Source organism: Saccostrea cucullata, unplaced genomic scaffold (genome assembly GCF_032062105.1).
Source record: "Saccostrea cucullata isolate Sc308-1 unplaced genomic scaffold, CSIRO_AGI_Scuc_v1 ctg1362, whole genome shotgun sequence".
In the NCBI taxonomy this organism is placed as follows: domain Eukaryota; kingdom Metazoa; phylum Mollusca; class Bivalvia; order Ostreida; family Ostreidae; genus Saccostrea; species Saccostrea cuccullata.
In genome coordinates, this window is record NW_026939883.1 from 23709 (window position 1) to 46890 (window position 23182).

Here is a 23182-nt window from a genome sequence, read left to right on the forward strand (position 1 = left end):
TTGTGGATGTTCGGAGCCCTTAGCCGGGGTTGTGAAGGTACACGGAGGAAAGCATAAACATGTACACGAAAATCTACAGATTTAGCCAGTAGAAAGGACAGAGATTTTTGTATTTTTTTTCAAATTATTATTTAATATATATATCTATATTACAGAAAAAACACAATCTCTCTCTCCCTCCCTCTTTATCTCTCTCTGTGTGTACAAAAATAAAAGGGGGGTGTTTCCAACCCCCGGAATCCCCCCTCTGGATCCGCCAATGTTATCAATGAAAGTCCTTTCTTAACTATGAATTTTGACCTCTTGACCTCGAAGTTTAACCTACTTTTCAGAAATGCTCCTTATGACTTTTGATTTAGAAGAGATAGGGCTTTCATATTTGACAGGTGCATTACCTGTGGCAAAATATTTCCGAGCATGCTATGATTTCTGACTTCTTGACCTTCATGTTTGACCTATTCTTTTCCAAAACACCTCCAAAAACTTTGATGATAACTCTTGAATGACATATGAAAGGGCGTTCATCATATTTGACACAACAATAAATAATGACATATTACCCACAAAGGCTGTAAAACTTAGGATATTAAAAATCAAAATGTTTACTGTTTTAATATAGTGTTGGGTCCTGATCCCAGCTATGATGTTTATAAGAGGTCTGCACGTGTGTTTGCTCTGCTCTCAAGTTTGTATTGTTCAGTGGACTTCTGAGCCGTCCGTCTGTCCGTCCGTTAGTCTTTGTGATACCCTTCTCTTATCCACAACTCCTTTTATACCACTGAATGAGATTTGATGATACTTTCAAAGAATCTTTATTACATGGTGTCATTGTGACCTCCTATTTTACTTTTTGATCCGACATTTCTTTCGGGTCTCCCAGAGCAAAAATGGACTTTGCCATTATAACGATATAGGAGGCGGGGGTATCATTTAATGAGCTCTGTGGTCACAGTACCTCTAGTTTTTAAAAAATATTTTTAATTCATTATTTTTTATCAATATGTGCAACCACTGCAAAGAAAATGGGGGAAGCTGCCAATTATTGGAATTTTTCTAAGTCCAAGGGGCATTACTCTGTCCAAAATAGCCCGATCCTACTCCGAACAGAACTTGACCTAGATATTGACCTATGTGCAACCTCTGCCAAAAAAAAATGAACAGAAGCTGATGGTGGACTGACAGACCGACCAACAGACAGCAGCAAAGCAATATTCCCCCTCTTCTTCAAAGGAAGGTACAAAAATTGATGGACTCAATTTCAGGCTCTGATTGGGTATTAACTACCGATTTTGGAAACATTTCATGGTGGAAGTAGTAGAATATAATTATTCGAAACACACTGTTGATAACATTTTGAGATGGCATCTTAATAAATATATAGAACAAATATATCCAGAAACAGTGTATTTCTAACAATGCAATAAACAAATAAATTTTTCAATAGGTGCCACTGTAAGTCTCCATTCATTCATCCCAATACAGGTTTTTTTTCAGACCAGCAAGGTACAGATCTGCAGCTTATTCTTTGCATACTGGTAACAAGCAATTCTTAAAATCCACGTTCATGTCCTTGAAAATACAACCAAGAAAGAAGCATTAAAGATTTTGTTTGTTTTAATATATTTTTGTTTTATGTACATGTTACTGCATTGGAAATCTATGATCTGCACAAAATATTTGATTTGACAATGACATAAAACTGTTTTCCCCTGGTATAAAAAACACTACTGCCTAGAGTTGCATATGATATATCCTACCTGTAATATTAAAACAGTAGCTGACTGACCCCCAGAGCTGGGCGTGAACCATTAAAAGTCAAATAAATAAACCCCCCTCTGAGGCCACTAACACTCAGCATGACATACAAAAATATCTATATACACTAAAAAGAAATTTGATTGTTATGTACAGTACTATTACAAAGGATACCAACTCAACCATTTAACAGAGTAACATTCTAGTGTGAATGCAAGAACATCTTGTTCAATTGAGGTATCCTTTCATAGTTGACAATTCATCTAGCATTTTACAAACACCATAGTGTGTGCAATTCATGTGAATAACAAGTGCAGGAGGATAAAAATATCAATTTCTGAAAAATGACATGGATGCAAATAAAAATTCTTCAAACTTAAAATTCAGATTCTTCCTTTCCTTTCATTACTTTACAAATCTTTTTCAACAAAATCAAGTGCAGAGCCTCTTGAACACAAAATTTCAATGCACTACAAAAAACAAAAGACCATAGCTATGGCACATTCTATTTGGTCCATACATGTAGTTTGAAATTCCGGGATAACAAATGTGGATCAATGTCCTAGCATTGGAAATGCATGTGGCACAGTTTAAATTATGTCTCTGAATTGCAACCATTTAGCAAGTTTAATCTCTTATACCATGTAATAAAGCATGAACATGTCTAATTCTCTACTTCTCTCTTGAACACACAGGTTAATACATTTTTATCTCTCTGAAGAACCTCCATGTATCATACAATTGCTTTTTGAAATGATGTCAATAATCAATAACATGCCAAGAAAATTGTCTCTTCATTTATTATTTCTTTGTATACCTTTAAATAACCTATAAGTGAAGTACAGGTACTGCAAGTAAGCATTACAGGGTGAAAAACTATGAATGCAAAACCTTAATACAATACTTGAATGAAATTATTTCAAATAGTCAAACTAAATGTACAATAATGAAGCATTTATGATACGATTCAAGCCAGAAAATGTAGCATGTCTTTCAATTTGATATGCAGAAAATTACTGTGAATATATCAAGCACCAACCTGTAGAATATAGCAATGTTGAGTGGTAGTGGCGGAGCGGGGTCCAGTTAGTGAAAGCAGGGCTGCATCCCCCTAAACCCCTCCCCCTTGCACAAAACCACACTTTTTCATAAATAATTGAACTGAGAACAATGATTAGGCCACCCTTTCATCTGTTTCAGTACCCGTACATTAATAAATAAAATGTAATATGGTAAAATTAAATTGTACTTTTAAACCTTCCAAAAATTCTTCACATAAAGTAAGTTTCATCAAGAAGATGCACGTGGGTAGGAGGAGTGCAGTTACTAACTGGACCCCACAATCAGAGACCAGGCATAGGTATCACAGAAGACAAAGTACGGGACCAGTAGCTTGATACATCACAGAATATTATAGAAGTCCACGGCAGACTTTTGGCTGAGACTATCTACACAGGGAATATATCTTTACAAAAACTTTTATTTACAACCAGTATTGTCTGCTGCAACACTGTAAAATAATTCATTTGATTTCTCTTATTACATCTATACATCTTAAACAAAAAAAATAGTTGGCCTCAAAATTCTCTTGATAAAATAAAGTTGACAAAGAATAACTTCTCATCAGCAAAAATACTGTTTGTGTCCCATAGAATGAATTGTAAAATGCTTCACTTGTTTTCCCCACATGCTCTATAAAAGTTTTCTGCCACAAGCATTCACATCCAATCAGAGGGCATGTAAGATATCATTCACATCCAATCACAGGCCGTGTTGTATAAGGCTGTACGCTGCCAGACAGACTTGATCACACCATATACATTATATTATATTATATAAAACCAACTCTAACAGACACCTACAGATCAAACGGGCCCATTCTGTAGTGTTGGTGATGTTGAACTTAAAACAGTGTCACTTTTTTCTGGTGAGTCTTTGGCTTGAGCTCTACAATAAAAGAAATAAATTCACATAAAATATGCTTCAGTTTAAAAAAATAAAGGAGCAGTCAAAAAGATTTGTAAAAATAATTTTTAAAAGAAACCTCATAATAAACTTGACCACACAGCCTTTACAAAATAACATTATCCACTGAACAGTAAACCTTTTAAACATTTAATTGTCCAACAGTTTAGTACTTTGTTCAAGCTGACCTACTTACAATGTTTCGGAGGATGGATTCTCTTTGATGTTGGAGGACTCAGGGAGGGGGCCATTAGCCTCCACGGCTTTGTCCCCAGATCCCTGAAGATTAACTGGTGATTTCATCAGTCCAGCATTTGTCAGGAAACTGCAATAGTAAAGAATTCAAATGGTCATGCTGTATTATAAAGGGCATTATAAAATTCATTATGTGTATATTTATCAAGAAACCAGAGCTCCAGATAAGGTGCGTATTTGCGTAAATACGCATTAAATTTTACATAATACGCATTGAAAATTAAAATAGAGCGTACAATTACGCATTAGCAATCATAGATACGCATCACATCACGAAAGTACTGCGTACAACAATTTTAAGAATACAGGTACGACTTACTTAACGATACGAAATGAGGTTAACCGCGTTTAATTTTTCTCAAAACGAAGTACAGATTTAAAAGCCTTTTAGTGACCAGGAATATTCTAGTAATGACGACGACGATCTCCATTTCGGGAGATTTAGATAAAATCCATTTCTATGTAGAAAGACTATACACTTGGCATAATGTTTTTATTCTTATCATAGCCAATTTTTCATCTCTCTCAACTTGCCATATTAACGAAGATTCTTTTCTCTCAGTTTACTCTTTATACGATATAAACGAAGGAAAAAATGGTACCTTGACCTACTGTACATGTATAGCAAAAAGTCTTGTTGGTGTTTGCAAAATTTATTTAAATAAATACAGTAACCGAATTTTAACGTTTTTTCCTTCTTCAAAACTCTTACTTCGATTACAAGCTCAAAATCAAAATAAACGTCAAACATTTATATATAAATAAAATAATCTTTAATCATTTTAATGAAAATCAAAATCTGCATTGATTTGAAAATCAGGGAGTAAATACACTTTAGGGTAAAAAATTATCTGGAGCTCTGAGAAACATGTATAAATTCTGAAAGATTGGTAATATATAAATATAATACATTTCAGTGAGATCCCTTGTGGTCTAGGTATACATTGTACAGTATATAAATTAGCTACATGTGTAAATATTGAAGTAGCAATGTATAATGTTTAATTGTAATGCATGTCCTTATGTATCAGGTGTTTGGTCAACAGCTATAACAACAAATAAGGAAATGATATTATACTTTTCTAAAATCACATCAATCTCTACAATACACTGGGAAAGTGGAAAAAATGCCTTGTTTAACAGTTGATGTAGAGCAATAAGAAGCTTTTTCAAATACTTTTTTTTCCAACAATCTAAAAGAATGTTACTTTTAAATCTGAAATCAAATAATGCACAAGTCTTAGCAATGGCTATGCATTTAATTGACAAAGTATTCTAAACAGAAGATATGCCAGAAAAAAAAGCATCATCTGTTAAGCTTGGCATAGCTAATACAGCTATGAAATGAAAATGTATACACGATAAAATGCCCCAGAACTCAGCACATTTTCAAAATATGAAACACAAATTATTCATAATATAAGTAGCATAAAATATCATATAATGAGGGCCTCTCAGACATTAAACATTGCAGTTTACATTACAAGTCGTTCACTGCTCTTTAACTTAATGTTTTGAAGATTCCATAAAAATTAGTCTTAGGTGCAATTTAGCTCATGTTAAGTTCTAGAACAGTATGGGAAATCTTGAAAATTAAAAAAAAATTATGTGCTTGTATTACACATAAGGAGGAATAACACATTGTTAGATATTTTCAGTTGTCAGTACAATATTAATGTATTTCTGCTATTAAAATGTCCTGTTTACTTCATTTTTCTTTCCAGTTCTATCTACTCGGGTGGCTGAGATTGGACTTGTAAAATTTGGCCTGATGCCTTCATTAAATCAAAGGAAAGTTCTTCATAATACTTAAATGGGACCTTCAATCGGTTTTAGCTGTTATTGTGCACCTAGGAGATTGCTGTTTGCTGCAGAAACATGCCTTTAATTGTTAATATACTGTAGAAGTACTCTTTTTTTTTTCCGCGTGGTATTTATTTACACTATGTACGCAGTCACAAATTTTATCCAAGCCTTAATATAAATGTATATTGTTAATATACCTCTAATATCCTCAATACATCATTGCTTACAGGTTAGAAAAATATGTATGTACAGTGTAACCCCCCCCCCCCCCCAAAAAAAAGCACTTATTTCATGTCAAATAATAGGCTTCCATGACATGTTTTTTTTTTATCTCCTGATTTTGAAGGCTTATAGATGTGTGTAATTCATACAGTGAAGTCTATATATAGCAAAGAATTTACTTGAAAACAGATCTCTCCTCAGATTAAGAGATTAAGTGAAGATTTAAGTTTCATATTCAGACAAGCAGAATCTGTGCTGACAAATGTCTTGGTAGATAGACTATTACTGTCAAAAATTTGATTATACTAGTGAAAGTATCATACTTTCTGCAATTTTATTTTAAATGTGTTATAACTCCATTGATAATATACCAATCCCTCTGTTTTCAAGAATTCCAGCAATCAAAAAAATGCCAGCATATAGATATAGCAAGGTACCACACGGCCCATTGCACAACACTGTAACTCACTCAAAGTTATCACTGAGGGAGTCTTCAATCCTAATTAATACAAATCAGAACAATAAACAATTCACTCAAAGAAAATGCACTTCAATTAATCTAACAAATCTACTTTTCAGATGTGTTAGTAAAACATATGAACTGAACAAATAAAACATCTGTAAAATGATAACAGAATCACTATTTTCACTTGCTAAACAAAGAAACCTTGTCCTGCAATAAAAAAGTTTGAAGCAATACAAAGAAAAACACAAAACTAAAATCCCCAAGCTGTAATATAATTGTTTACCTGTCTTGCTGTCCGTCCACAGAGCTGTCTGAGGAGGAACAGGAGACCTCGGGCGCCGCAGCAGGTGCCCTGTCCACAGAGGAGGAGGGGGCGGCGTCCACTGAACTCCCCTCGTCTTCTGATCCTGAGGGCCTCACTGGAGGAGTGTGCTGAGGGGAGGGCGAGGCAACAACTGGAGGAGGGGTGGCAGGAATTGTGGGGGTGGAAGATGAAGGTTCTTCAGGCTCCTCTGAACTGTAAAAGTGAAACAGAGATTATTACACTGATAGTTTATTTTGTAATACAATGTTTTAATAATTTTATTGTGAAAAACCTTCTAAAATTCATTAACTGTAAGAGTTTGCAGATTTTAGGTCATTTCCAGTTATGAGCCAACAGGATTGTGCAATATTTGTCAATATCGACTTAGTGTTCACAGTATACTAGCTTTAAAAGGAGAAGCTTATACTTCATATTTGATAATCATAAACCTCATCGCATATGAGCCAGACACATAAAAACTAACAGACAGATGGACAGAGACATACATGTTCACAATACACTAATGTGTATATAATTATACTTTTTTATGAACAATTGACAAATAAACAAAATAAACTAAGTAACAGTGTTGTCAAAGATTTGAAAGTGATATTTAGACTATCTAAATTTCAATTCTAGCCTGTTGTTCTCAGGCTAATTTTCTTCAAAACAGATGTGGGAGGGAGGCATTTTATTTATCATTTTATTGGCAATAAAGTAGATGAGGGAGGCATTTTTCAATTTTAATTTTCAAACTTTCTTTAAAATAAAGATAATTTTTTTTAATCACAGATATACCTTCCACGTCTATTCAAAAGGTTTGCTTTATCCATTGCTTATCAGAGTATGAACATCATAGGCAATGTCTTTGAATGTATTTTGATACTAACCTAGCCAAAATGTTTGGGTGAGGAGTTAGATAACCTCGGAGTCTGTGGGGGTGAGGTGACATCATCTGATACTAACCTAGCCTGTTGTTTGGGTGAGGTGACATCATCTGATACTAACCTAGCCTGTTGTTTGGGTGAGGAGTTAGATAACCTAGGAGTCTGTGGGGGTGAGGTGGCGTCGTCTGATGTTGAGGACACCTCCTCCTCCTGGACCATGCTGTCCTTCTCCTCGGTCAGGTCCTCTGTCCTCAGCTCCTCACTGTTCAACTCCACTGCCAGGTCTGCTGAGACTTAAACAACGTTTACCTGAAGTGTACCAAATTCATAAAACCTTTAACATTGCACGCGTGCGCATTTGTGAATGCATATGCGTAATAGACCATATCAGTATATGTTACAAATGCTATATACTTTTATGGGCCTTTTAAATATAAAGTATTTAATGCACATATTTTAGAAAAATTACGTTTATTCAAAGTGTATTTTTTTTTACATATTTCACGTGCACGCATTTTTCCCTATTTACGAAAATAAAAATAATGTGTCTTGTAGAGGTCAATTTACATCGACCAAATGACTGTTTTTATAATTTACGACACATCTTAATCATTAACCCAACCCAGGGGACTCGTGCTGTTTCTATACTAATGACCAATATGCATCGAATACTCCGTTGGAACGCCTCTAGATTTTACACTTCCGGGTATGAAAAAGTCTGTCGTTACCAAGTTAAACACAACAAGACGCAAAATAGCTGGACAGCTATTGATGTCATGCCAAAGATATTGGAGAAGATTTTAGATATTTTTATTGTCAAATAATTAATTCATGCTGTGAATACGGACATATTTTTTACTGATAAATTGTTATATACCATGTTGAAGTTACACATAATGCATAAACATAATGTTCAATAAGCATTGTGCATCAAAACTTTTATCAAAAAAAAGAATTTTATATTGAAAACAAGTTTGAAGAGAATTTAACAAAAATATGACCATGCCAAAAGCCTGAACATTTAGGCCATATAAAATTGAAATCTTGGTTCTCAGGCCCGCACGCATCCGTTTTGAGGTAGCCGCATTGCCGATTTTATTGTATTTTTAATAAAATAAAAAGTTGGTTTTGCAATTATATTGGGAAAAAAATTTCCGTGTTGCATATGTTTCGCTTTAGTATTCAAATATCACTTCCGGTAGCCATTTACAATGAGATTTTGGCTACTTCATTTGAAAATACATTTGAGGACATCACCTACGATGTTTACACGCTGTTAAGCAATGGATAAAGCAGAAATGGAAAGTATATCTGTGATTAAAAAAATAATAATAATAATAAAAATAAGAAATTAAAATAAAAAAAAATACCTCCCTCATCTACTTTATTGCCAATAAAATGAAAAATAAATCGCCGCCCTCCCGCATCTGTTTTGGAGAAAATTGGCCTGAGAACCAGGGAATTAAATTTAGATAGCCTTAATGAGAAGAATAATTTTAGATGTTTAAGATTGTGCAACCATGTAAGAAATAAAAAAAAAAATGTTTGATAAACAATTGATTCTGACAATAAGAAACTTTTACATTTTGATAGTAGTAGTAGTAAATTTCATTTAATGTCGATGTTGTTTTTTTTTTCTAAATATTTAATTTTATATATTTTGTAATTGGGGGAAATATCTTTTAAGATTCTTTTTCTCTTTTTTAATCATTTTTTTTTAATGCAATGTTTATACAGAAAAATTATTGAAATGTATGTAAGTTATGGACAATAAACAATGAAATAGTTTTATAACGATTATTGCGCGCCACGTACATGACGTATGCACGCCAAGAAGTCTCCCTAAATTTCAAGACTTCTTAAATTTCTTTGAGGGAGAAGTGAAGTCTCCTTAATGGGTTTAAGTTGGTCCCTGGACACACATATCTTAAGGTAAAAAGTTTGTTGTGAAAGCAATCCATCACTTTCAGAGTTTCCAAAGACTTTTTCATAAAACCGAATGGTAAGAAAAAAGTAATAAAGTTGAAAAATCTTATGTCAGGGACCTATATACTATATATAGGTCCCTGCTTATGTGTTTATTATTTTTATTTGAATACATTTCAATGCTACTCGAGAAAAAAATATATCAAGGTTCCAAATTATTTTTATTTTTATTTTTCGACCGCCCAATGCATATTTTTGTGTCAGAAAATTGTAAACCAAAAAAAAATAAAAACTTTGGCCTTATCATTAATTTTATTCTGGATTCTAGCATGATACTTACAGTAAGCAGCAGGCCTAGAGTTGACTTCATTAGTATCCATAGCTACAGGGGAACTACTTCTGGGTCCTGGATCAGTACTGCAAGTACACATGTTTAACCTCTGATACATTTATGTAATATCATTGGTAAATATGTTTAACAATATAGAGTACAGCTTACATTAAACTTTTCCCCAGGTTATTTGGGTATCACTCATAGGTGAAAATCATTTTCTGCACAATCTGTCATTAGTAAATTAATGAATCACATTAATTTTTCACAAAAAATTAAAGTGTTTTCTCTTAATCTCCCGATTTTAATCTTGACTGCAAAATACTAACGCTGACAAATCTCTAATATTGCTAAAATCTGCCCAGTTATCTCGGCTGGTCTCCTCCCTGGGAAACTTGTTGCTGAAGTCGGCCCACTTCTCCGATTTTTCGCTCGATGATGAAGCTTCAGCGGAGGTAGATGTCTGACTCCAGGAAGAAGTATCCATAGCAACAGGAACAGACTCTGTTGCTACGTCATCAAAATTGGCCCAATCTGAAAACATAATGCAGAATGGTTACAGTAAAATAAAGCTATGGCAAACATGCTAATAACAAATTCAAGCTCACAGCTAAAATATCTTAATCCCTGTGGTTTTTAACAAGAGGCCCATGGGCCTTATAGATCACCTGAGCATTATTCAACAACTTTCCAGTGATTGAATTTGTTTTAAGCCAGATGCTATAGCATTTACAATTTGGTAATCATAACTAAAAAGTTCCATATTTGGTTACTTAATACCCATAGGCATAGGCAACAAAAAATGCATTTCAACAAATCAGTAATTTTCAGCAATAATCAGTAGTGCCGCTACCACACAGGAATCCTTGACCCTTAGGCTTTATCCACACATTGCACAAGAAAAAGGCATCCTTGCTTTTCAAAAAAATTTGATTAATACCAAGGAGCACATTTCAAACAATTCATTCATTTTCAGTATATAAAAATGGTGTAAATTTGATCTGGGGCCTTGAATATTTACAATTTTTGAAAAGTTTGCTCATAACTATATAGGTAGTTCATTTGCTTAAAAATATAAATTAAGAACCTATATTCAAAGATTTAATGTTTTTTTATACATGTATAATCAATACAGCCCCCCGGAAAAACACCAGAATAAGTGACCCTGTGAGGCCATAAAATTTCCAATTACATTAAATTTTATAAATATGTACTTAGTTAGAATTTTTTAATACCCAGAAAAGAAATGGATTTTCAAAGAAATAATGTATTTTGTAGATTTTTGAGCAGTTTTTTCATTGAATGTTAAAAAATTTACAATTTTGAATTTAAATATGTTATAAAAATTGAATTTTAATAAGTAGTTTTTAATACCCAGGAGCAGAGAAGAAGATTTTTAAAAAATAATGCATTTTCCTTATATACTTAACTAGCAAAAGACTGACCCCAGGGCCATGAATCTCACAATTTTGGTAAAGGACTGCCCAATGCTGATTACAATCATGCATACAGTTTGACTGCTTGATGTCCAGGTGTAAAGAAGAAGATTTTTAAAGATTGCATTAATTTTAGTGGTTTTGGCCCCACCCTCCAGGAGGGATCATGAAATTCACAATTTTTGTTCCCCTTCACCCATAGATGCTTTGTGCCAAATTTGGTTGAAAACATAATGCAGAGATGGTTGAAAATGTAAAATAAAGCTATGGCAAACATGCTAATAACAAAACAAGCTTACAGCTAAAGGTACCTGAGTGACTCAGGTTTTTAAAAATGTAAGTTAAACTTAAATACATTAATTGAATCCAAAACAGAACAAATTTTGAACATCGTAGAATAGAAAACCTGCAAGGTTAGTGAGCAGAGGGATAAGACTTACTTTCACTATTATCTACATCCATTTTTTCGTTTGGCTGCGAGACAATTTTTCGAGGGGAGTCCAGTTCCTCCTCACTGTCTGTACTATCACTATCATCCCGGGTCTCCGGTAACCGACTGAAATGGAAGTACCATATCGCAAGATTGTCACAGCAATGAGCATGACATATTTATATGAAAAGCAAGTCTTCTAGAAAAACTTATTAAAAGTATTCGTTTTCTGAATACGTCTATGAAAACAAATTACATGCAAATATATATGCAGTGTATCTGTATAAAATTAATTGAAAATTCTGCTACTAATACTTGTTTAAACTGTGTAATTAAGACTTACGTGGCTCGGTTGGGTTGCTGAGCATTAGGTGAGAATGTGATTTCCTTTTCTTCCCATATGTCCTCATCACTGTCGTTATCATCAAACTGCTGAATTCTCTCATTGCAGGCCTGCTCAAACATAGAGGCTGCTGTACTCTGTAAATTAAAATGGCTTACTTTGTAACAATTTGTAGCAACTGACATGAATATTGCTCGATTAACTGATTAAGAATAAAATGTGTTTGTCCATCAATTGATATCAAATTATTTATCATAAAGTCTTCTGATCCCAATTAAGTTGATCGCACTTTTAAATTGCCCAAGACTTTGCTAATCCCTGTCTAAATGTTTTTGTACAATTAGGCTATCTAAATTTAATTCTCTGGTTCTCAGACCAATTTTCTCCAAAATAGATGTGGGAGGGAGGCATTTTATTTATCATTTTATTGGCAATAAAGTAGATGAAGGAGGTCTTTTTTTAAGTTTAATTTTCGAACTTTCTTAGAAATAAAGATAGTTTTTTTTATTCACGGATATACTTCCCATTTCTGATCAAAAGGTTTGCTATAACCATTGCTTATCAGCGTGTGAACATCGTAGGCAATGTCTTTGAATGTATTTTCAAACGAAGTTGCCAAAATCTCTATGCAAATGGCTACCAGAAGAGATATTGAGTACTTACTAATCAAAGGCCTGAAAGGCCTGCGAGTTGACTCGCTCGAGTCAATTGAGCTTTTTCATACATCTGGGCACCATACCTTAATATATTCAGTTTATTTTGCATCTTAAGAGATTGAATATTATATGTCTGATCCATGTTCGGTTCATAAATAAAGTGTATATTGCTTTTCCTTTATAAATACAGGTTGGCACTAATGGGCTTCCGTATTATTTTGACTGGATTCTATAATGAATTTCAGCACACTAGCTGAAGTGGTCAGTGTTATGGAATAATTATTAGGTTAAAGATTCCCACAGCAAATCTGGATTCTAAAAATAGATTTTCAACAACAATTAGCTGCAGCTAATGAGAGCAGCAAGTGTTTGTGTTAGGGAGTATTCTAGGTAAATTATAAATAAACTTCAGATGGGAAGATTAGATCCGCCTAACATGCTTGAACATATATTCATACCCAGTAATTGTATATCGTACAGGTATTTAATCAAAAATTTCTTTAAAAGCATGAAGGCATAAATAATGTTACAGTATGAAATTTTATACAGTTTTTACCTCTTAAGTTTATTCAATCACTCAAACCAAAGCATTTTTTGCTAGAACTATTATATTTGGCGTATGGATCACCTTGATGAATGCGTGAAAAAATTTACAGCTCTGAAACGGCTATGTCGACAGGGAGTAGCTCGCTACGCGAGCCAACTCAAAAATAAAGGACGGAATTTTTTTTCCAGATTGGTCTCCACAATACCAACTTTTTATTTTATTAAAAATACAAATAAAATCAGCAATGCGACTACCTCATAACAGATGCATGCGTGCCTGAGAACCAGAATTTCAATTTTATGTAGCCTTATCTACACAAATTTAATTTATCTATTGTTCTTTTTTAATAATTTGACTTACATTGTCATCTCCTGCTTGCACTGTGAAATCTATGCTGGAGATACGATCCCCAAAGGGTGAACTGTAAAATGAGAATTTAATTCAATTTGATATCAGTATCATTTTCTCTTTCAGATTAAACTATTGTTATTATGTTTAAAAAATAAGTTTCTGAAAAAATTATTAGTATACTACATACATGAAAAAAAATTTAATTCAAGAATCCAAACTAAAGGATACATGCAACACACTAGAATATGTAACAATGACATTCTACACAGGAATTGGTCAATAAAGGGGTTGTCTACCATGAACTACACTTGAAATGACAACATGCTCATTACAGAGAACTATGAATAGAGCTTTTCACTTTTTCTCTAACCCTGTTAGTTTATCAACTTTGATTTGAAGTTTTATTGCACCAATAAATTAACATAAGTCAGTTATAGTGACTTTGTCATTAACAAGGACAGGTACTATAAACGGATGTTTCTGTTTTTTTTTAAAAAGAGGAGATAAAACCAACGCAAAGCTTTGACTTCAGTCTTAGACTTTAACAGGTAAAATAGTGTTAAAACATCTCTTCACCACCTAAAAACAACAAATACACAAGAGATAACACAGGAAAACAAAAACATAAACTTAACATGAATTCAGGAGTCTACTGGAGGCAGGCAGGAGACCACATATTGCATGCAGTACATACTCCAAGGACATAAAACAACAAGGAGGCTAATATTCCAGTACTTACTCAGCCTTTTCTTCTTGCTCCTGGAACTCTTCTTCATTGAAACCAAATTGGTCGATGAAGTTGGACGTCATCTGTTGCAGCTGGTAATCAGAGAAGGCCTGATGAATAAACGAGCCAATCAAATTCAATCCTGCCTCTTAAAGGTCGAAGGATTGATTCTAACTGAGAGCCAGAAAGCTAACTACTACTGATAGATATTGCAGATAGCTAAGAGATTTGGACACCCTATATGAGATTCATGCTTAATTTCACCTTAGCTGTTTTTACAGTAAATACATACTAGAGCCTTTTTTCCCCCCAAATTTCATGCTATATTCTAATTATGTTTTGACTAAATAGAAATCCTTACATGAATAAGAAAGAAGATGGTGATACATGCATAAAATTTTCAGAAATAATGACCAGCTCATGATATATACATATTATTAAAGCCACAAAATGTACCTCATACAATTTTCTATTCTAAAATACAGAACAGAATTTTTTTATCTAATCAAGACCATTAGTGAGCATATTCTCAGTCTTTTTATACTTTTCCCCCATTATGAATAATTTTCACATTCCCTTGCATTAAGAAAATGGCCAATAATTTAGCATCTATACAATAAAATTTACCATCAAAGGAAACAGTCTACCCCATTTCTACACTAAAACTAGCTACTTTAACAAAAAATAGACCACCAAAAGAAACAATAAACATCATCTATTCACCTAAATCATTTATAGACTTTAATTAGCTCCTTCAACTAAAGATAAGACACCCACCTGTTGCATGGCCGCATCCTGAGGGAATGGAATGTCTCGGAAATCACTCTCTTCGTCGTCACTACTAGAAGTCAAAGGTCGACCACGCATCTACAGAAAACAACAAATCATTTATCTCAAACTCTCTAAATTAGTCCATAATATCACTCTTGCTTCACAAAAAGTACACAATATTGCTTACAACACATTTCAGCTTGTTTTACACTAGAACATTAGAAATTTAATAAATGTTCTTTTTCCATGTTGTCCTATATTTGAGTCCTATTTTCTTTATTTATGACAGTTACTTCTTTTTTATGATAATTACTAATTTACTAAATATAAGTGATGTATGTTAATTATAACAATACAGATAAAAATATGTAAGTAATGCATTTTTACAGATTCTACGGTGTTCCTCTTGTTGACATCTAATAATGAACCAGCCTGGAAATTGTCCCATCTCTCCCTGACCTCCTCTGGTAATTCTTAAAATCCAAAATATTACTCTAATTAAGAAAACTCTTCCATATATTAATTGATTAGGACTTAAGGTCACATCTATCTTATTATCATTTAAACACAAGAATCTTCATGTCATTGCTGCACTTGTGATATACCTGCAATGCAGTCTTTGACCAAATCAGAGTTTTCTCCCTTTTCCATCACAGCCACGATATCATTTGCCATTTTTGTTAGATGCCCCATGTACCCTCTTCTCTTACCCTTATCTTCACTTCTGTAAAGACAATTATAAATCTGTACTAGCAAAAATAAACACTACAAAAATTCACAAAAAGTATATGCAAATTTTCAAATAAGACGACTAATATTTTTTGAGAGAGCAGTTTTTTTTTTGGTTAAGACTCCAAGTAAAGCAGAAATTTAAGTGTATTTGTATTACGAGTTGGATAAGAAAATTATCTCAAACACATAAACAAGGCTTGATTGAAATACTTACTGCTGTTGGTCATTTTCTTCCCAAACATCCATAATTCTTTGTAATATATTGCAGTCAGAAAATAACTGGAAAAGAAAGCATCATTTTAATAGTGCTACCAAATCATAGTCACTAGTCTCTACGATTTCATGCTTTTGAATTTGAATTTCCAGAGTAACTGATAGTAAAGGCATTAATTGACATGTACCTGAGCTAAAAGTGGATGCTCTTTCTTTCCTTCGACTTCCACCGGAGAATTATACAGAATAGTGTTTACGCACTGACTTACATGGGTATGCAAAAAGTTATTCCAAGTATAATGAAAAAATAAATCCTGTAAAAAAAAATCAATCATGATAATTAAATACATAAAGAATTAAGTTGCACATCTACAAATAAAAGTTCACTTTGTAGGAAAAATATCCCTGTTAAGTATATATATACTTACAAGTAAAACCTTAGTTGTTCCTAAATTGGCTAACTCTACATTAACAGTATGTGTGTTTGTTAAAACCACTGCGGCTATAAGCCTAACAGTTTGGAGACGTGTATTGCCCAGAGGAGGATCCAAATTTCCTACGGTTGTTGGCATCGTCTCAAAACGTTGCTGTAAATGCAAAATAAATGCTTTGTTAAATTCAATTGTCTAGTGACAGAAATAATTTGAAAGTAATACCGTATAAAAGGAAATTTTCGCTCCTTTCTCCCTCATTGTGGTTGGGCGAATTGAAAAAGGGGCAAATTCAAAGAATACATTTTAACTTTTTAAACAATACTATGACTGGGTGAATTTAAAATGGGGCAAATTTGTTTGAAAATAACACTGGGTGAAAATTTCCTGTATACAGTAACTAACATTAAATTCTGTACCTGTATTTGAAATACTGTAAAATATAAATCAACTGACTGAAACTGACCTTGGGGGGTTCTACCAGAAGACTGTGGAAATCTTTAAGTCTGGGGGTAATAGCCAGTAAGACGTTAGTGACCCCCTGGGCCAGGCGATCTGTATCCAGTGAGGTGATCTGGTCTGTAGAGCCTTCTGGGCTGTGATAAAAAAAAAACATAAAAAAATTAAGACAAAGCAATCCAAATTTTTTCTTCTTTCAAATATATTGATGTGATAATTATACAGAAAATTATTTAACAAGTTTAACAAGCATTAAATTAAGAAGAAACTTGTGAATCTGATTTTAAGTAAAATATACAAGCAAGGACTGTCTCTGGATGCTTCAATACATACCCTTGTTTTCTAAATTCTAATAGAGTTTGTATCACAGACAATCCATTTACTATGACAGATTCATTCTTCCCTGTGTCTAACATATTTGTCAACAGGTCAGCTACATTGTCCTCTCTGAAAACAAAATAAGAATTTTAAACTGTATCATATAAAAGATACTCTATCTAAATCCTGTTTAGCGAGTTTTAAAACTTAATGTAAATGAAGTGTTGAACACTCACTGTTCCACTGTGTTAAGTAGAGGGTCTGTTTCGGTTCTGTCCTGTAGCTGTGACAGTTGCTCCCGTCCGAGCCTCACAATGTCACAGAGAGACTGGGCTGCATTGCAGTGAACCTAGATACAAAACAGGAGAAAACAACAGAGTAATGAAACAACAGGGCCCATGAAAAGAATCTTTACCGTAAATCTGGAAATTTTTACGTCAATTTTATTTTGCGAATTTGGGTCAAAATGCTGTTGATTAATTTTTAAGTTTCAGAATTTTGTGAATGACCCCTGCTTTGTTTACATTTTCTTACTGGTAATTTATTTTTAAGAAAAATATTTTTGCGAATGCAATGAACTTGCAAATTTGCTAAAAATATATCTACAGCAAAAATTTCCAGAAATACGGTATTTGAAATAATTCAAACTGTGTTAAATCTACGTACATCTTCATCTTGAGTAGGCACAATACACCCAATCAGTCTCTCCACTATCTGTTTTTCATTCAACCACTGTAAAAAGTCAAAAACATTTTAAAGTCCCTTAAAACAATTAATGGAACAAAAATGTGAACCATGTGTACTGCATTTTAAGAACTACAATAGGCCATCTCCTTGCAGAAAACACTTGTATGATTACATCTTGAATGCCATAATTCAAATTTATCTTTTCATCAGACTGGTTTTATGTAAAGTTCACATTGATAACATTTTTCGATTAAATAAAACTTCGCAGAAAATAGTAATACAAAATTCATAACTGAACAAAAACTTTCAAAAAAAGAAAAATAAATCTGATAAAAGAAGAGGAACACAAACATTATGTGATATAGTCCACAACTTTAAGCATTTTGACAATGGGACTTCATTGTGTTCAGTGGGGATGGAAGTAAAAAGTTGTTGATAAAAATAGAAAATTTTCTTTAGAAATTCTCATATTTTTTTTATCATTCAAAAGATAAAGCTACAGATGTTTAGATCCCAAAGCTTCATTTTAACTTGTCATTTCTAATTTCTCTTTGAGGCATCAGACTTGACATTTTAATTTTTGTACATTTACTTTTAATGCCTAATATTATCTCCATCGAAATGGATGCCAAGTTAAGGACCAAATCATTTTACCAATTGAAATTACCTTGAACAACTGACCATGTAAAAATAGTTGTTAAAATAATTTTTTTTCTATGTGAACACAGAAAATTCTATACTTATGTGAACACAAAGAATTCAATACTTCTCAAAGAAGACATATCAATCATTATATTATGCATCAATGAAGATTTTTTTTTTAGGGTCTTGTCTGTTGTCATTGATTCAAACCAGGGAAAATACACATGTATCTGTAAGTTTCATCAAGCAAATCTTCAAAAAGCTAGCAAAGCTTTGATATGTGGAAGTTTCTTTCACATCAGCTTTGATGAAGGAGGATAAAGGAAACATTTTTTTCCTTTTTGTCAAATTTTGAAAAAAATACATGTATCACCAAAGGGAATTTACTTCTTTCTTGAAGTTTTTGTAACTTTCATATATATAATAAGGTCACAACTTTTGCTTCTTAAAAAATTCTTCACTTGGTACATATTCAATATCAAGCAACCAATTCATTTTTTTTTAAAATTAGAATAAGTATTTCAAGCTCTTCTATAAAAGGGTAATTTCATCACTTCTTCCTAGTCCTGTAAGTAATGATAATTACTTCACTGTTCTTAAAATATTCTTTACCTCAATGACTGCCTTCCTAAGTTCCACCCACTCCACACAGGTTAACAGTCTCAGAAGAAGGTCCATTATAGCTGAAGTGCCTATATGGTCCAGTAATGTTCCCACAAAATCTTCCTGGGATTTTAGGAAGTTAAATATCTAATTGGAAGAAAGAGACACTTTTTATTATCTCGATGTACATATTTATAAAAAAAAATGTGGGGATAGAGTTTTTCAGTCTTCAACATTTTCTTGTTTTATAACAAAAAAATTCAGAGAAGACATGCAGGGGTCTAGAATTACGCTTTCCCGTTGCCCAGGGTGAGTAAAAATTCGTACGGGAAAGTACGATCGTGGGTCATGCTCACCCATTCGGGAAAGTGAAAAAAAAAATGTCAGTAGACACTTATGTTGTTGAAAGTTGTTCTTTTCACAAGTTTTGACTGAAAATTCATTTGAATTTACTTAGCTAGTAAGCTGTGTGAAGCGGTATGAAGTTTCCCGTCAATCTAAATGTACATTATCACTACCGGAAATACTTTTTTGCTGTATAAATGAAAAACCAAACACGGTGCACTTTCGATTTCCCGGAATTGATACGAACGTGATTTGAGGGCTATAACTCTTGAAATTTAAATGATTAAGGTTAGAATTAACGAAATAAATGTTACAATCCACTGAAAAATAAATATTAACTTTAAAAATATAATTCAATATAGCATACAGCGCATTAATATATCTATTAGTGTTGTCACGATGATCGATTTATAATCGATGATCGGTCGGAAAGGCTGTCGATTTTAGACAATCGATTTGAGATTTTAACAATCGATTAATCGGTATATATCAGAACATATCTTTTTTTTTTTTTTTTTTTATAGTTTTCTCACTTTTATTTGAAGAACAGACTCTTGTTATCAAAATATATATATCTTCCAAGCGTTGTCCTTTACCACCTATTTTAAAATACATGTACTTAAAATCTGTTTAAAATAAGTCATTAGATAATGATAATTGTATTTCTAAACTGAAAAAAGTCAACTACTTGTATAGATGAAATACATTAGTTTTCAGTATTTGGGGGAATTCACTTTTCATTTCATGGGGAATCACAAGGATTTGCAATATTAAATGTCTTAAAACAGTTTAAAAATTAATTCCATATATATTTTAGATAATCATGTAAATTAAAACCTGATCTGTCAATGCTTATGTTATTCCTAATCATGCAAAAATCTGTATTACTGAAATTGTTAATCAAACTGCATATATATATATATACTGTTTTTAGAATTTTGATCTGTACACTGCACATTTAACTTACATTATTTAAAAATAAAATTCTAAATTTTATATAAATATAATGCGTATTTTATGCAAAGGGTTACCGATTCAATTATTGGCCGATGATCAGTTGGTTAGGGTCAACCGATGCTACCGATTAATCGATTCTGATTTTCAACCGATTTGACAACACTAATATCTATAGACATAAAAATACAATGCAATATGGTATATTAATATTTGTAGTACAGTATATCAGAGACATAAAAAGCATAAATATTTTAATTGGAGGAAAATATTCCCATATTTGAAGCATGGGAAAAATATTATCCTGTAATTGGATATGTAAACATAATGTCAATAAAATCTTAAAATTGATTGTTTTCACGTTTTTGTTGGGCAAGTGAATTTTTTAGGCGGGTAAGTGAAATTTATTGTATCACTTGCCCTTGGGCAAGTGAGTTATAAAATTTTTTTTAGATCCCTGACATGACCACTTAATACTTAAGAAAATCAAATTCAGTGTCTGTATGCTGCTCAGTAATCCATACCATTTCACTTTTCCTTGTGATCAGCAACCCCATGACTTTACTGAAGAAACTGGCCAATAAAGGGTTCAATGGTTTTTCCATTTCCAAGAATGCATACAGTTTTTTGACCAACTCTTCATTGTCAGCGAGGGCATCGTTGATTTGTGACACATCAGATGTCAACAGCTCACAGGCAGTGTTTGGGTATCTGTTTGAAAGATCATCAAGAAATCATTAGGCAATATGCAGATCAACAATTCAGAGGAAAATTTAATTAAATGTATTTTGATGTTCTAAATGACTATATTCTTCTAATTTTAACAATGTAATTTTATTTGAGAGGACAGAGAGTCAACTTTTACTTGTATCTGAGTTTCTCATCATCTGAATCGGTTGGCTCTACTGTTATTAACTTCACCATTTCCTCCATGTTTTCTGGTTTTGTTATACTGGGTTAAAAATAGAACAATGAAATGTGCAATGATACATCATTCAATAAAAAGTCTTTAAAAGTTTTTTTTCTGATAAATTGAATACTAAATATGAAAGCTTACAATTCAATCAACTTCGTATTCTGTGATTTACATTCTTGAAGAATGTCTTCTTCGTCCATAAGCTCTTGCAAGGTGACATCCTAAAATAAGGATACAATGAAAAATGATTTTTATCAGGATCAGGATATGAAATAAACATAAGTTGACAGGTCAGTGCATTCAGTAATATTTACCTCTTTTTCCAGAATCGTGTCAATATGGGAGGTAGTTATAAGATTAAACTTCCAAAACATGTTGAAAGCTGGAAAATTGAAATAAAAGAACATGTATTAAATTAAGGATTTATATGACATACAGCATGATACAGTCAAGTGTATATCTTGAATGCAAATTCAATTTTTTTTTATGAATATGAAATGTTTCATGCAATAATATTTCTGGAAATAATACAATCTGTATGGCATTGCCCTTCAGAACTGTTATCAGTTAATACATGGTTTGTTTGTTTTCATTTTCAGTGTTTTTCTAGGACTTTACCAATTTGAATATTAAATAAATACTTTTTTTAACTTATCGAAATGAATAATATTTTTAACTTATAAAAGTTAATAATATTTTTAACTTATAAAAGTTAATAACTTGGGATGAATATCCATTAAATAACTAAAACCATTCCTGGAAATAAAACCACTTCAGTGAAGTTGGTGCTCATAAATCATTTATTTATTATAGTACAAATTCCTTTTTCATAAATCATTTATTTATTACAGTACAAATTCCTTTTTCATTATGGATATTATGCAGTTTCAAATTCAATCACGAATCAACGATGCTTCATTCAAAGAAGTGCACAGTCTAAATTGTTTCATTGCTAATTTCGATGCTGATGATTTGATGGAGAACTGTGTCATGTCAATAATGCAGATTTATACTAATGTCAACTGTTCAAATACTCATTTGGACTGCAAATTTGTTTGTGTTACATTGGTACAGCTACTTTCAGTTTTACTTCTATTGTAATCAATCACATGATTCTTCTAAAATGAAACTACAATCAAGATTTTCTAAAAGAAGAAATATGTACAATTTTACAGATTATTCTTATGTTTATTACCGAAAAATAAGTTAATGAAGTCTTTAAAAAATAAGGGGCCTACTGCATGACATGACAACATTATTTTAATGACCTTGAAGACAAGTATCCCTTGATATCCAGAAAGTATTGTCGATCACAAGAAATAAACCAATTAAATATAATCATGAAAATAACCTTCTCAAATTGTTACTCACCCTATCAATAAATACTTTCTGAAGAAAATATATACTAGTTCAAGAGGGCACTCAACTAGGGTTCATCACTTTACACGAGTTACTTAGCTTTATGGACACATGTGTCATAAAAACAGTTTGCAAAGTAGCATTAAATAGCATACATTGTTAAACTAAAGAAATAAAATATTAAAGTGTGCAACTAGTTCCTAAAACTTGTCAATTTCTCATCTTCACAAGCGGGAATCGAGATAAACTGTACCAAAATGGCGTCTCTTTCTTGATCGAAATCGGTATTCTCGCGAGATATTTTAAAAAAAAATATAAAAATGCAATTCAAAACATGTTTTCTTT

At 32.6% G+C, this 23182-nt stretch overlaps 1 protein-coding gene across 1 annotated transcript; it reads right to left on the bottom strand.

The window, feature by feature from the left end:
• Positions 1-1596: 1596 nt before the first annotated feature.
• Positions 1597-23125, bottom strand: LOC134254161 (serine/threonine-protein phosphatase 6 regulatory subunit 3-like). The gene is made up of 28 exons (XM_062736704.1): positions 22850-23125; positions 21793-21860; positions 21620-21699; positions 21428-21514; positions 21087-21273; positions 19273-19410; positions 17998-18063; positions 17568-17680; positions 17347-17460; positions 17021-17150; positions 16552-16710; positions 16312-16437; positions 16125-16189; positions 15784-15902; positions 15566-15651; positions 15185-15274; positions 14420-14517; positions 13690-13750; positions 12127-12263; positions 11794-11909; positions 10247-10451; positions 9886-10003; positions 8903-8933; positions 7782-7953; positions 6753-6986; positions 6473-6502; positions 3917-4045; positions 1597-3702 (listed from the first exon to the last, which is right to left on the bottom strand). Exons 2-28 carry the CDS (start codon positions 21850-21852, stop codon positions 3621-3623), a joined length of 3033 nt encoding a protein of 1010 aa, XP_062592688.1. The 5' UTR covers positions 21853-21860; positions 22850-23125; the 3' UTR covers positions 1597-3620.
• Positions 23126-23182: the final 57 nt, after the last annotated feature.

Bases quoted from the DNA above. Each gene is read 5' to 3' on its own strand.
- LOC134254161 (XM_062736704.1), bottom strand. From the start codon at position 21,852: ATGTTTTGGAAGTTTAATCTTATAACTACCTCCCATATTGACACGATT. The intron at 12,264-13,689 runs GTAAGTCAAATT...TTTAATTTACAG, and splicing joins TGCAAGCAGGAGATGACAAT to AGTACAGCAGCCTCTATGTT. The intron at 3,703-3,916 runs GTAAGTAGGTCA...CTTTTATTGTAG, and splicing joins AATCCATCCTCCGAAACATT to AGCTCAAGCCAAAGACTCAC.